A 14,526-nucleotide genomic window follows, 5' to 3' on the forward strand; every position below is an offset into this window, starting at 1 on the left:
GCGTGTAAGTCTTCCTGAAGGGCCATTCCAGCTTTGAATCGTTGACACCTGGATGGATGCATATATACAACCCTAAACACGTCTGCCCCAGTAATCCGTCCAACCGAATACGGATGCACACATTATATCCACATACATACTGTAAGGGGCTGTCAGTGACCACAAACCCTGTGTCTAATGCACTTTTTTTTAAGTCTTCCCAGCCTTTCAAGTACCAGTGAAATTCTTTTTATGTACCAGTGACATTCCGCAATATGCAAGCACACAATTGGATATACTCTTCGTAAGTTTTTCGTATTGTACACGTAACTCCTGAGCCATGTGCGTCTTCACTGTGTCTTCAATGGCAAGTTTCAGTTCTTTCTTGACTGCAGCGAAACCTTGAGTTTCGATTCTGACCAACTGCTCGGAAAGTCTCGACGATTGAGCTTCCGACTGCTCTTTGCTGTTTCTGGCTGCTTCCCTCGCATCTTCCCGGCACCGCTCCGCACAGGTGTTCAGACCGGAGAGATGGTCAGAGACCTTTAGCATTGCATCCTTCAGTTCCTTGTTTGTGTTTTTCTCCAACGTTCGGACTTCCTCAAGCCACTGGTTGAGGCTAGTCTGAAGACGAGAGAGATCCTCGGATATTTTGAGCATCTCTCTTTTCCGTTCACTGCTTGTAATTTCTAAGTTATCATAATTCACGTTCATATAATACGGAATGGGCACGGGTGTAGTGGACGCAGAACTGCAACCGTCTTTACAGTGACCCACGATCTCAGTCCTTAGCACTGATGATTCGCACCTGGGGCAAGGCACGACGTGAAACGAGCACTGCTTGTAGTGATCCACGAGCCTAGAAGCTTGACCTATGAAGTCGCAACCATTGGGTGCATTGACGCAGGCTACCTGTGAAAAAAGAAAACGAAAGAAATGTTCAGCCCTTATATAATTATAACCTGAAAACCAAAAGACGGCACAAGAAGCTAATATCCGAGTTGGAGACCGGAGGCAAATCTACGAAAACATGTGAGTTGTTCACATTGATTATTTGAAACGATTAGAAAAATATATGTAAACATTTTTTTAAATAAATAAATGTTTAACATGCATTTTTTTAAATTATATATGAGTGGGCAAGAGAAAGGGTGGCGTCTTTTCGAATAAATTCAAAAAAATCCAAAAACAAAAAAAAACTCGCCGGTAAAACTTTCTTGAATTCAAATTTATTCAAAAAATTAAAAAAAAACCATGGCAAACAACAAAAAAAAAAGTTCAGTTTTCTACGAGAAAGTTTGGCCACAGCACATATTCAGCGGTCATCAGGAGAGGCGACGGACATTGTAATTCTGGGCCACGACAGAAACCACTGCTTTGGTTTACAGATTCAACTTCTTAAAGGAAGAGTTGTGATTTGATAATCGTGAAAGTCATAAACTCTTAAGGCCCATCCACACATTTGCGTCTGAGTGCGACCGCCACCATTTGCGTCTTTTTAAGGCTTTTGGCGTTGAGCTGCTGCTACGGCGAAATTTACGACGATCAAATCGAGTAGCGCTGTGCTGCACGGCGCAACGCAGCACAACGCACTCGACGCAACTTTGTGAACAAGTCTTTAGATTTCATAAGAGGGACAGCTGAGGCTTCTATTTCACCACTCCACCCACCGCAGCCCCAGGGAAAAGCGGTAGAAAAGGATGAAGAGAAAACAAGCTTTTTAACGACTGCGTCAAGGAGTCCATTTATCTTCATATGATATTGCTGACTGGGAAGTACAGTAATCTTTGCTTCATACCCCCTTGCCGCGATAACAAGTCTGACAGAAACATATTATATACTTACAAAATTTCTTAAACGTTTCTTGATTGCACACCGAAAGTTAGCCCACTCCTTATTTACTCCCAACTTTATCTCAATTATAGGTGGGCTATTTCTCATGATTTTACGGTAGGACTGCTAATGGCAGCGGTGCCAATGTCACGCGGTACACGTGCGTTTTTATAAATCTAGGGCAGAGTTATACCCGCAAGTCATATATATTTTTATTTTCAATTTTTAAAATTTAGCAACAGAGCAAATATGCTACGTTATACTACGTACTTCAGAAAATTGGGAATCACACAAAAATAATCTCCCATAAATTCCGAACATTTGGCAATAAAGAAAGTCCGAAAGACACCCTCCAAATTTCACGATAAGTCAACTCCGAAAACACAGAGTCCTGGCTATAAAGAACGAGAAAAAGTATTCAAGTGTTGAAGAGCTTGTAACGCTCCAACAATATATATAAAATCTATACCGCCTCATTTATTTAGATTCACTTACCGTATGGTTCAGGATGTAACCTCCCGAGATATCAAGGTGAAGAATGTTATCGTCGGCGAAGGATTCTTCATCCAGTAGACAAGTGCTCCCTCGCCTCTGGGACTCCTCGTGACATTCCGAGCAGAGTGTGTGCTCACAGCGCAATCTGACAACATTTCTCGAAACCAGGCCACACAGGGAGCATACAATGTTCGCAACGGAGGACTCTTGGAAGTACAGGGGCCTCCAATCCAGAGTGTCGGAAAATCCGGATATGAAGGTGGGTCTCATCTTCAAAGGGTCAAGGTATCCAGTCAGGATATCGCCCGACGACCAGAAGAAACCTGCAGAATGGAGGGCCCTTGATCTTAGAACCAATACCGCCTACACACCAAACAGGAGAGCAGCGCGGATAAATGATGCGGACGCCACCGACATACAGCTCGTGCCTGGACCCCCAAAATGCGGTAAGTATATAAATAACCTAAAATGGGGGCGGGGGGGGGGGGGGCTGCAAGGGCCTTTAGACAACACGAGAGAAGTGCATGATGAACGGGTGACTTACATGACGGAATGGATCTTTACCCCGGACTTCCTGATTAATAAAGCAAAACTGTGCGCACGTTCGTAGGTTTTATTCACAACTGGCTTAGAAATACATATATCCAGCCCCCACCCACATACTGTGAGTCTAGGGCTGCCATGAACTCCTTCCCCTACCTCCATCCCCCTAAGAAAAAACGTTTTTTTAGTACCACTACTTGATAGTATTCTGAGAAATATTATAGGCATTTGATACAAAAATATTTTGGCATAGTGTAAAGAAATTACTGTTTGAACATTATTTATGGCCAAAAATAACCGGTTCAAAAACTATATCTAAATCTCAAGCGGGCCCATCTTTGTCCTTAACATTGCTTAACATATTGCATAGCGACGTATGACTCAACATAATATCGCACACTGATGTGAGAGGCACGACAGGTAACATGCTGCTTCATAAAGAGGCCTTCCTTGCCCGATCAAGACGGTGTCTTTGATAGCGATGCACATAGTTTTTAAAGTTCAGCTAAGCACCCAGCAGACACTGAAAAGGTACAAATAAAGATAAGGGCCATCATCCCCAGTTTTAGTTTTGTGTCTCAGAATATTTACGTCCTTCATTTTCGTATCTTCCTTCAGTAATCCTTTAAACAGATAATAGTATGAAGACTCAATTATAGAAACGCCATTTTTTTTTTTTGCTTCATAAGATTAATTTTTTTTTGTTGGGTCTCACAAATATTGCACTGTGCCTGCAAATCTTTCTTTCCCCTACTTTTGAGCCGTGTTATTGACGCTGTCTTTCTCACTTGGTTTTTGTATTTCTTTGTGCTGTAACTTTGTTCTACCCCAGTTTTAGGGTCTACCACCGTGCTCGTATTTTTTGTTACTTTTTTTTACTTCCGATCATTTTTAGTGCGTCTTTTGCTTCGTGTCTAGCGTGCCTGCTAAAAGCTATGTCACTCAGATGCTATCCACCTTCAATAGGTTACCCTTTTTTTTTCGAAGACCATGCTCTTAAAATGTCAGTGTACTCCTCAGGATGTACAGGCTGCAGTTCGCCGGCGAAAAAAAAAGGAGCACTTTTTTTTCGCAGTAAGTTGTTGCGTGAATGTTAACTGGCACATTGGGGAAGGCCCGTTTGCCCCGAAGGGCGTCACATGTGTCCGCTAACATCATAAATGTAGGCAGAGCAGTAAGACATCCAGTCTGCAGTGTTTAACATGCATCCCGCTGAAGAGATACACGAAAGCGCTCCGGTACGACGCTCGTACCAATTAAAACAGGCGCGGAACGTCCAGGTTCCATAAAAGACACATAAAAAAATATACAATTTTGAGGCACAATAACGCTTTTTTGATATTGACGCTTCTTACGTACAAGGAGATATTTATGCGTTTATTTTTAGCATCAAATTGTTAGGCAAAAGAGGCAGCTGTCACCGATGCTATTTGAGAACTAAAGATAGGTCATTTTTTGTCGTTTTCTTTTTTAAACTGACTGATGCCTATTCGATCGAATTTTTTTTAAGACACTAGATTGTAGAAAACCTTGACAGCAATCTGTGTAATGCCTAGGTTGAGTTGGTCCAGGGAAAGTCGGTTAGTTGCAACTAAAATAGTATCTAGATAAAACATTGTCAAGACATTCTTCATTCACCCTTAAACTGAGACTTGAAACTCCGCCTTCAGCGCGAGCTCGCTGACTTCCGCAGTGCTTTGGTTGCGCGTGGCTGCGCGTTCACACTTGTGTTAGCAAGGGCAGAAAGCTCGCGCTGAAGGCGGAGCTTTATAGTCTCTGCTAAAGGGTGAAGGGAAGATAGGTTTATACCCCTGTCAGACGGGCTAGTTTAGTGTCACTACAAACGAGTGCGCTTCAACCCGTCGAAACACACTCGAAGTGTGCTGGTGCTACACGGGAAAACTTAGTGTCACTCCATAATGATGGCAATGACGATGGGTAAGTAATGGGCACGCAAAACATTACAGTGCATAGGTATTTTTTCATAAATAACTTCGTCGTCTTATTAGAAACACTTTACCACACATTGTTGCGCTGAGTCACGAGCTTTAATCTAAATTTAAATCCAACTTGATCATTACGATCAGCCATTACAAGCCAGTGATACACGTCGGCACGCCGGTACAATGCTCATCTATACTCCGTTTCACCAAGGGTAAGGTGCCTTCATGTGCGCTTTGCTTAGGGTGGAGACATCTGGCAATTTTGTTACCACTTTTACATTTATTTTTTGTTCAGAAGCGCGTGAAAGAGAGTGTCCCTGCGCGCGTCTGTGGCGCTGACTGTGCTATGGCGACATTTTGTTTTTGTCGATTTCTTTGTATTTTGCCCGTGTGCGCATGCTGTCGGCATCGGGTACTACAAAGGGTGGCATCACTTTGAACAGAAGGTCATTGAGGCACCCTAACATAGGGTGCCTCAATGACCTTCTGTTTAGAGTGATGCCGCCCTTTGTAGTACCCGATGCCGACAGCATGCCCTCACGGGCAAAATGCAAAGAAATCTACGAAAACAAAATGTCGACATAGCACAGTCAGCGCCACAGACGCGTGCAGGGACACGCTCTTTCAAGCGCGTCTGAACAAAAAATAAATGTAAAAGTGGGAACAAAATGGCCATATGTCTCCACCCTAAGCAAAGCGCACATGAAGGCACCCTAGTTTCACCTTATAATGTACCGAGAGAAAGGCTACAAGTGCGAGCTCCTTGCTCAGGGCACATCTCGGCGGCACAAGCTCTCGTGCGTTAAGCCCCCAACGCTATGAGCTCGCGCTTCTAGCCTTGTCTGAGGTACAGCATAAGATGAAACGAAGTATAGATCGAAACGAGCAGAAGTAGGGATTGAACCCAGGATTCCTGGGTTTTGCAGCGCGATCTTTCGCTCCGCGTGCTCCGAGCTGATGTGCGCGAGCCCACTTGGCCACTCGCCACAACGAAACATCATGGAGTGTGTGGAGGACGAGCTGGAGGGTGATATCCGCGATGTTGGACAGTGGAAGCGCGTGATTCGGGCATGTGCGCCTTATCCTGTGCCTTATCCCTGGGAGAGCCCAACGCCTTTCGGATGGGAGGCAGTTGGGCCTGGATGCCGACGCACAGGCAAGAATTTGAAGTGACATCGATCATCAGCTGCAGGCCAATGCCTTCACCATAGACGCTCTCATGACCGACAACCTGCCCGTGATCAGTCGAGAACGGTGGACTTTCCAGAGGAACGAACGGTGGTTCGAAGACACTTTGCCCCATTTGAGCGAGTTCCATTTCAAGCAAGCCTTTCGCGTCTCTCCTGCCACCTTCTGATTCCTGGTGGAGTCTTGCAGGTGCCTCCTGGCCGTCGCGCAGGGGCCAAGGCGGGAAACTACAGGGTGTCACAAAAGAAAATTTACACGGTCTTTTTTACCGCAAATATAAACTAGGCATCGCCGAACGCTCATTCTCCGCCCGAAGGTAGCTGCTCTAGAGGTCACAACCAGATGCCAAAGTTTCAGCCCGATCCGATAACTTAATCAAAAGTTATAAATGATTTTCTGAAAATTTCAATGGGAAAATGGCGGCCGACGGAGTTTTCGAACACATGGTGCTCTATGGCACCAGAAACCGAAAACAGGCAAAAATGGGCTCCATTTTCCCATTGAACTTTTCAGAAAATCACTTATAACTTTTGATTAAATTATCGGATCGGGCTGAAACTTTGGCACCCGGTTGTGGCTTCTAGCTCTACCTTTGGGCAGAGAATGAGCGTTCGGCGATGCCTAGTTTATTTTTTCGGTAAAAAAGACCGTGTAAATTTTCTTTTGTGACACCCTGTAGATTAGCCGCTTGTTTTTCTACAATGCACTACTTTCCTGCCAACAGAAAACAGGTGCGCATCTAATATTACTCCTATCAATATTATACTAATTTTATGCAGCGTTAATTTCTTCTATTATTTTTACTCCTTGAAAACTGCTATTGAGATTACACACTCGGTCTATCGGAGCGAGCGTAGTGCGCTCCCCGAACTCACTTCATTGGAAGTGTGTTCTTCGGGCAGGGCTGGGGATTGAGCTCAGGATCACTGGGTTCTCCACGTACTCCGATCTGGTGGGCGCTAGCCCACTCGGGAGTCAATACTTTTAATAAAGACGCGTTAAAAAAATTAGACGTTTACAATTCTCTGCAATGCCGAATTGGAGCGCAGCTCTTGAGGAGGAGGGAGGAAGGGTACGAAGGGGAGGGTATGCCAGCGGCTCCCCCTCCGTACCCTCCCATCCTCTTCTTCTATTCCCATCCCACTTAGCGTCAAAATTTCGCTAAATTTCCCGCTCAACTTAGCCGGGAAATTTTCCCGCTGAATAGACGTGTGACGTCACATGACACGTCATCTGAAATTGTAAATGTGGCGTCAAATGGGTGAAATTTTTCTTCTAAATTTAGCGGAAAAATTTTGCACCAAACTTAGCAAAAACCTTTACCGCCAAATTTAGCGGGAAAAATTTACCCTCGTGACGTCACACGTGACATTCACGTGTGACGTCATCTTGGGGAACAGCCCGTATAATGCAACGCGCGTTACGCCGACGCCGCTTAACTCAGAAATGGGTGCTTAGGACCTGTGCTCTAAAACAACGTTACATTAATGAACGATTTTTACGCCAATTGGATGATTCTGATCGATCACCGCAAGCCAATATAAAGAACGAAGCATATCCAACTTTGGCGTTCCGCTTCGTTCCACTGAAGTCTACGAGGAAGCCCTGACTGCCTAATCAGATAATAATTATCGTGTTGTCTCGAATAATTACATGCTGAAACAAAAGGAGACTCTATCATTCTCTGCTAACCAAGATAGCCATGACTGACTGACTTTGTCGTCCTCTTTTATCAATTCACCGCTGCGCTAATCTTGATTCAGATAAGCCTAAACTCCAAGTCCACCCCACTACTTTTTTTGCAATGCCATTCTTCTACATGTAGTCTCTTTCACGATTTTTTTTTTTTTATAAAATAAAACTTACGCAACGCTTTTGGTTTCTGCGTTGTTATGTTTTACTGTTGAAACACTGCTATTGATTCCACGCACTCGATCGAGTGAAGTGAGTTCATCAAACTCACTCCAAGCCAAGTGTGTTCCTCAGGAAGGAGCCGTGTGGCACACTACAGAAATGACACTAAGGGCGAAGTGCACTCGTTTGTAGTGACACTAAACTAGCCCGTCTGACAGGGGTATTACCGCCGAATTCAGAAACCTCACTCAACCTGCAATCAAACTGAAGGGCCCCTCCACTTCCTCGAGGAAGGCGCGAGGGCCGGCGCTGGCCAATCGCGAGGACGGACCCGCCGTCGCGATTGGCCACCGCCGGCCCTCGCGCCTTCCTCGAGGAAGTTTAGGGGCCTTTCAGTTTGAGTGTAGTTTGAGACAGGTTTCTGAATTCGGCGGTTAGACTCTCGCTCGCCACTACCTTAGAAATCTGTTTCCTTAAGATTCATAGACAATGCCGATTGGTTTCGCTTAGAGAAAGCCAACCCTGAATAGTGAGAAATTAATTATGTAGGAAATTTGCATCAAAGTTATCTACAGCTTCACATAAAACCAGGATTAAGTGGCCAAAGTGTCGTTCAAGTGAGATTTGCAGGTTGTGATGGCCCTATATTATTCTTTCTTTTTTTTAAATGAATTGTCACACTTGTTACTTTATAAAAATAGTGAACTTCATGAGTTAGAAAAGGAAAGTGAAAACTTAATTTTAATAATTGAAATGTACACTCGACTTCAGGCATCTGAAGCTGTTTCAAGACATAAAACTAATATGGCGCTTGTTGAGCTTACAGGGTTGCAAATTCAAAAAACCAAACTGTTAACGCAGCTGATCACCACAGTACGGTGAAATCTGTGGGTAGTACCGGGTGTTCCACAAAAAAATACACAGGATTTTTTTCTCCTAGCAAAAATAATCTACGCATCGCCGAGCGCTCAATTTCCGACCAAAGGTAGTACTAGAGGTCCGAACGAACGGATATCTTATTCAAATCTTATAAGTGATTGAAAATTCAAACACGAGAGAACCAATGCCGCGCAGAAGCTTACCCCTTCTGTCAGCGAGCGGAGAGCAGTGTGATAAAATATTAATTGGAAAACAATTATTTGGACAATAGACCGTTTTCAAAAGTCCACGCCAACGCCTTTCCGCCATTGCTTGATCACATAGGCTCCCAGCATACACTGGACACGTGGACTGCGACAGGGTTGGACCAGGACTCGGATCCCATCGCGCGCTTCGTGTCTAAGGAATAGCGACCGCCAATGTTGCCTGATGAACGTTTTGATAGGGTCTATTCTTTCAGTCACTGTCACTAGCGGCTCTCAAACTCTAGTCATTAAGACTGTCAAACACACAAAAACATAGTAGAATCACTTACCAGCGAAGGCTTCCTAAACACAAAAGGAACAACAAATCTAGACTAGGAGAGTGTTTGCGTGTTCACCAGGCAGTGGGGCAGAATGTTGTCTGACTATTGGAAAGCAAGTCGATGAGGCTGTCCGCCAGGCTGCAACACGTTTGAGGATATTCACATTTGCCTCAATGTGGCAAGTTCTAATAAAGCATGTTTACTTCTTGGTTAAAAGCAAAATTCAGTAGTATTGTGTCTCGCATCGTTCCTTAAGACATAACGAATGTAGTGATCGGAAACTACCCCTTATTTGCATTGTTCTTGTAAGCAGACCTTAACTTCATTGCCGCTTTTTATTATTTACGAAGTCTTTGTTGGTGCATCATATGCGACGGTGCGATTTACTTGGATCTATTTTTTCTAAGTACAAACCTTATTTCTGCTACATATAGGCTCCATCAACACTTACAACTAAATGCGGACGGCAAAACTCCCGTCGACGCCCTGCTCCCCTGCAATTTGCTTTTGGCTGTCCGAAGGCGGCCTAAAGCGTGGTGGCCTCCTGCGACTCTGCCGACCGTACAAGGAGGGACAACATTTACAAAGATATATATATATTTTTTTTTTTAACAGCCCTTTATACGGTGGTGCGGCTTATACACGGAGCAACTAAGAGGCCGAAGAATACGGTAGTTTCAGGCCAACATTTTCTTAGAAGACGTAAAATACTTCAAACTACGTACATGGGGTATATACCAGGTGTCTTCAGATCCGCAAAGCCAGGACGTTGAGATAGAACTGACGCTCACTGCAGCCCAACTTTATCTCGCGCGAGGCACTGGCTGCGTTCCAGCAGTTATTTCTGTAACCGGCGATAGCAGATAAATGGGAAGTCGCGTGATGCGGCCCATACGTCTGATTTATCACATACTTGTTTTGTAGTAGTCTTTAAGCGTTGTTATCCCGCTGCATTTACTTTTTTCTGCGCAAGCTCCTTTCACACATTTCCTAAAGCATATCCCTGACAGCTATTATACTATTATACTAAGCGGAAACGCTGCTAAAGTAAATATCTTACACCACGTCGACTAAACGCCAACGCGACAGCTCCCGCTGTCAATCGCTGCACGCTTTAAGTGGTCGTTTGCAATCTTTTATTGAATTTTTAAAAAGGTTTTCTTTTCAAAAGTCCATTGAGCAACATCGATTAATGCCATTTCTTGGTCACGAAGCGCTGATTCAATCCGAGTTTATGCCGAACTCTGACGCTGCGCTCGTGTCCAATAGATGCTCAGGGTTCGTGATCAAGCAATGGCGGGCAAAGAATGGCGCCGACTTTTGAAAGGGGTCTTTTCCGAAAAGTCCTTCGTCCTCCCCTTTGTGCAGCATCATCTAAATAAAAGGACGCACCAATGCGGAGAACAAGTGGTCTGCTTGTTGCTCAGGGGTTGCGGTAACTTCAGAACGACGCCGAGCTTTGATTAGCTTTTACAGGAAGGATTGTGGGTAGACGTCAATGCTAGAAGCCTCGAGGTTTACCCAGTATTTTGTTTCGATCAGCCATTAGGTGCTTGGCGTTCTTACATCATCACAAACCTTGTGCAAGAAGCGGACGAACTTGCGCTCCGCATAAATTTTCCACATCACCTAGGGTCGTCCCTCGCGCGGCACAAATCACTCGCGAACTCCGCGTCAGCGTTTGGCTTCGAGCCCCGTTCTCACGGATTGGACACAAGTCCCGACCCAACGCTCACGCAGCACACGTGGCAAATTTGTGCCGCGCACTGGCCCGCGGTGCGTATATACTGTTTCACCTTACGTCCGGATGAAGAGGACACTACGAGCTCTCCTAGCCAATCCCGCTCTGTAGACGTGGCCTGTGCCCGTCCCCATTCGATTCGCGACATTTAATGTCGCGAATCGAATGGGAACGTCGTGAAGATCGCGTGAGCCGGGGTCAAAACTTATCATTTCCTTATCGCGAACAGCGGTAGTGCATGCGACCAGGGCGGGAGCACCGACCGCCTCCTCCGCTTCGGCGCCGTCCATCATGTAGTCGGTTTGTTCTTCCGTCTTGCGGTCACGGGCCATCGAGGCATAGGTCTTGACGCAGTCGTCTGCCTCATGCCAATAACGGTGGCATTCAGAGCAATGGGGGGCGGAACAATCCCGGAGAATGTGTCCCGTACGGCGACAGCAAAGGCAGAGCGGTGCACGTCCGGGGACCACGACACGTACCTTACACCCCTCCAGGCGGATCTCGTGCGGGAGGCAGTTTACTGTGTAGACGTCCTTCAGGGTCAGGCGTAGTACACTGCGGGTGTTGGATTCGACAGCCTCAAATCATTTCTCACGGAAGAGGTCCCTGGTGATCTCGGAGACCTTCCCGTCGCGTTCCAGTTCCTTATTCACCTGGCTGTTGGGCACGTCGTACGGGACCACACGGCTGTGTTCGCCGGGTTGATAACGAGGCAACGCCCCCCTTTGATGGTCGGCTCCTTGGCATCGACGAACCTTTGCTTCGCCGCGAGCGAGGTCAACCGGAAAATCCAAACGTGGTTCATCTGGTGGGGACCGGCGCTTGCCAGGTCCTTCATCACATCCAGCCTCTCGAGCTCCTGACGAAAGTCTTGCATTCGGTGGGGTCGTACTTCTACGTCGCAGTGCAGGAACACAGTATTGGTAATAACGTATCCCGTTGGCAGTTGGGCCGTATTATCTGACAGTTGACAGCGGTTCCAGAAACAGACGTACCAAGGCCTAACGCGGCCGTTTTCAGCGCTCCGACGGAGCTCATGAAAACCCGTCCGTCTCGTTCGAGTGCCAGAAGTGGCGTCATGGCTAATAAGCATACATTCCCAGCACTTTGCTCTGCAGCACTGAAAGCGGGTGTAGAAGAAAATGGTCCTGGAAAAATGGGTCTCATGTGAAAGGCAAAAGAAATTGATCCCATATGACGATCATGGTGAAAATCAAGTACAGGGCGAATTCAGTGTACAAACATTTAGGCAGCTTCGAGTTGAAAAAAAAATACTGCAGATTTTTTTGTTTTTTTTTTCCCGACCGCTTCTTTCGATGATACTCTACCTTAACCCTCCCTCGACCTCGAGAGTAACTGTAACGAGAGTTAGTTTCTTCTCGCGATATCACGGGCTGTCGATAGATGGCGCCGCTGTATGGGTTCGGCGCAAGTTCGACGCTGTTCGGCGCAGGTATTTTTTTCGCTTTCTCGGGGAAACCTTTTTTCCTATCCGCTTTTCTTTTTTTTTCTTTTTTTTTCTTCTTCCTTTTTTTTTGGGGGGGGGGGGGGAGGGGGGGAGATGGGGCAAGGATGTTTTAATAAATGAGTTAATACAGCCTGCCTTGACGGGTTTATATTTCAGTATTTATTAACTTAATTATTACCTGCGGCAGGAAGATCATTGGAGCGGGGGACACTTTTTTATCCAAGCAATAGGCAATTAATGTTTTTGCTAGACAGATATATTAAACAATAAACATATAGACCAGTGTGTAAACGGGTGTATGAGCGGATGCTGACGCGCGTGTGCGATTATGTTTCGTTACATAAGTGCCTAGGGTTGTTATGTAGCCCAGAGATGTTTTTGGGGCATTGTTATATTTTTGGGGGGTCGTTTCAAGTTACTGCTGAGCCCGACCTCACTGATCGTAGGAACAGGTATATGTATAAAAAAAGTATTTTTTTCCACATTCGCATTAAAAGCAAGCAACGAGGAAAACCTCCCTCCGTGACAGAAGAGGTCGGCTTCGCGCGGTCTATTGCATACGCCACGTGACGACCATTTCATAAAGCGTCGCCCTAAACACGGCGTTCGTTTCGAAGCCATGTATAGGTTCAAAAAACCTATACATGGCGGCAAGCCAGGTTTATGGTACGTGACACTAGGGGCTCCCTTATTTTCACGGCCGTGGAGACAATAAACGAGGGAGCCAGAGCGTTTGGAAAAGTTGTTAGCGATGATTTCCAAACTTGTTATGCGGTCTGTGTTTTGAGTCATTCAATAAACTTGGCTCGACTACTACCTTTTTTTTCAATATTTACATTTTACTTTCCGAAGCGCGGGAGTCGATCAGTCTTTTGCTCTGTTCAAGAAAAGCTCTGGGGGGTTAAACCTTTAACTCTGCACAGTTTGCTACATCCTTTAACTGTTTTAACCTCGCTCTCCGAAGCTCCCTTGACAGGAAGGTTTTCGATATAAGGGAACATTCAAGGACCGCTGCTATTTTCCGCTGATCATCAAACAGTTTGTAATGGACAGCGGAAGCACCATGTAGCATTTCGGTAATCGATATTTGTGGTGTGATACTGACTGGCTTTAAATATAGATACATTAGTGTGGATTACAGATGTCTTATTTCGCTGTCCAACAGAGCCACATTTAAGCTGCCACTGACGGGTTCAATTTATGTTCAATTAATTCTACACTGTAAGCGATACCTCAATTATTTTGGGAAGAATGTAGACTGCTCTATGTCGCCCTACGATATGTTAAAAAGTATGCTAAGCTTCTTAAGTGCAATGTCCCCGAGGTACGAAACAGGGACGACAGAGGCTCAGTTAAAATGAATGAGCGAAATTGTCTGTATGTTCTGTAACTAGCGGTAGCTTCCTCCATCTAGCATGGCCTTTGAAAAAGCCTGTGTCTGAAGTGCCGTGGTACTCTTGCCAAGCGTTCAAGTGCCCACGTCCGATGGCACTCTAAGCACGCATTGGAGTGCAATCCGAAGGCCCTAAATGGGCTGTACAGAAGACGTGGGTCAGCGCGTCCCGAGAAGCATAGCCTGCCGCATCCGTAAGCTAAAGAAATCCGATTTACAAAAAATTTTTCACCATCGAAGTGCTTCGGAAGTGAGGGAAGTGTCGCAAGCGGAAATTTAGAGGACCCAGAGGAAATTGGAGAGTAAATAAATTTAGAGGAATTTAGAAGATAAATAAATCTGTCTTTTAGAGACAGCCAAATTTACTTATAAGCTTGGTCTTGGTACCAATCCAGCCAGCTGAAAGTCATGATGTGGAAAGATTGTGAACTTTAATTTGGTTTCCTGTGGTTGTTAGTTACCGAATCGACAACAAACCAGCACCGACCAACCAGCTCTTTTACGACGCAAATAGTTTCACAAAAAAACTTTAAAAAAAAAACTTCGAAAAAACAAATAAATAAACACAAAAAAGATGGTGTGGAATGGGCATGCTGCGGACACTAAAGTTCGTTAATATTTTTTTTTTTTTTTTTTTTTTTTTTTTGTATGGAGCATTAGTGCAAGCTGGGTGCAAGGTGCGCA

At 45.2% G+C, this 14,526-nt stretch overlaps 1 protein-coding gene across 1 annotated transcript; it reads right to left on the minus strand.

Moving 5' to 3' along the window:
- Positions 1-207: 207 nt before the first annotated feature.
- On the minus strand, positions 208-2,627 carry LOC121838337 (RING finger protein 151-like). The gene is made up of 2 exons (XM_042294528.1): positions 2,308-2,627; positions 208-891 (listed from the first exon to the last, which is right to left on the minus strand). Exons 1-2 carry the CDS (start codon positions 2,575-2,577, stop codon positions 208-210), a joined length of 954 nt encoding a protein of 317 aa, XP_042150462.1. The 5' UTR covers positions 2,578-2,627.
- Positions 2,628-14,526: the final 11,899 nt, after the last annotated feature.

The sequence above is a fragment of the Ixodes scapularis genome, unplaced genomic scaffold (assembly GCF_016920785.2).
Source record: "Ixodes scapularis isolate PalLabHiFi unplaced genomic scaffold, ASM1692078v2 PGA_scaffold6__148_contigs__length_123643588, whole genome shotgun sequence".
NCBI classification, from domain to species: domain Eukaryota; kingdom Metazoa; phylum Arthropoda; class Arachnida; order Ixodida; family Ixodidae; genus Ixodes; species Ixodes scapularis.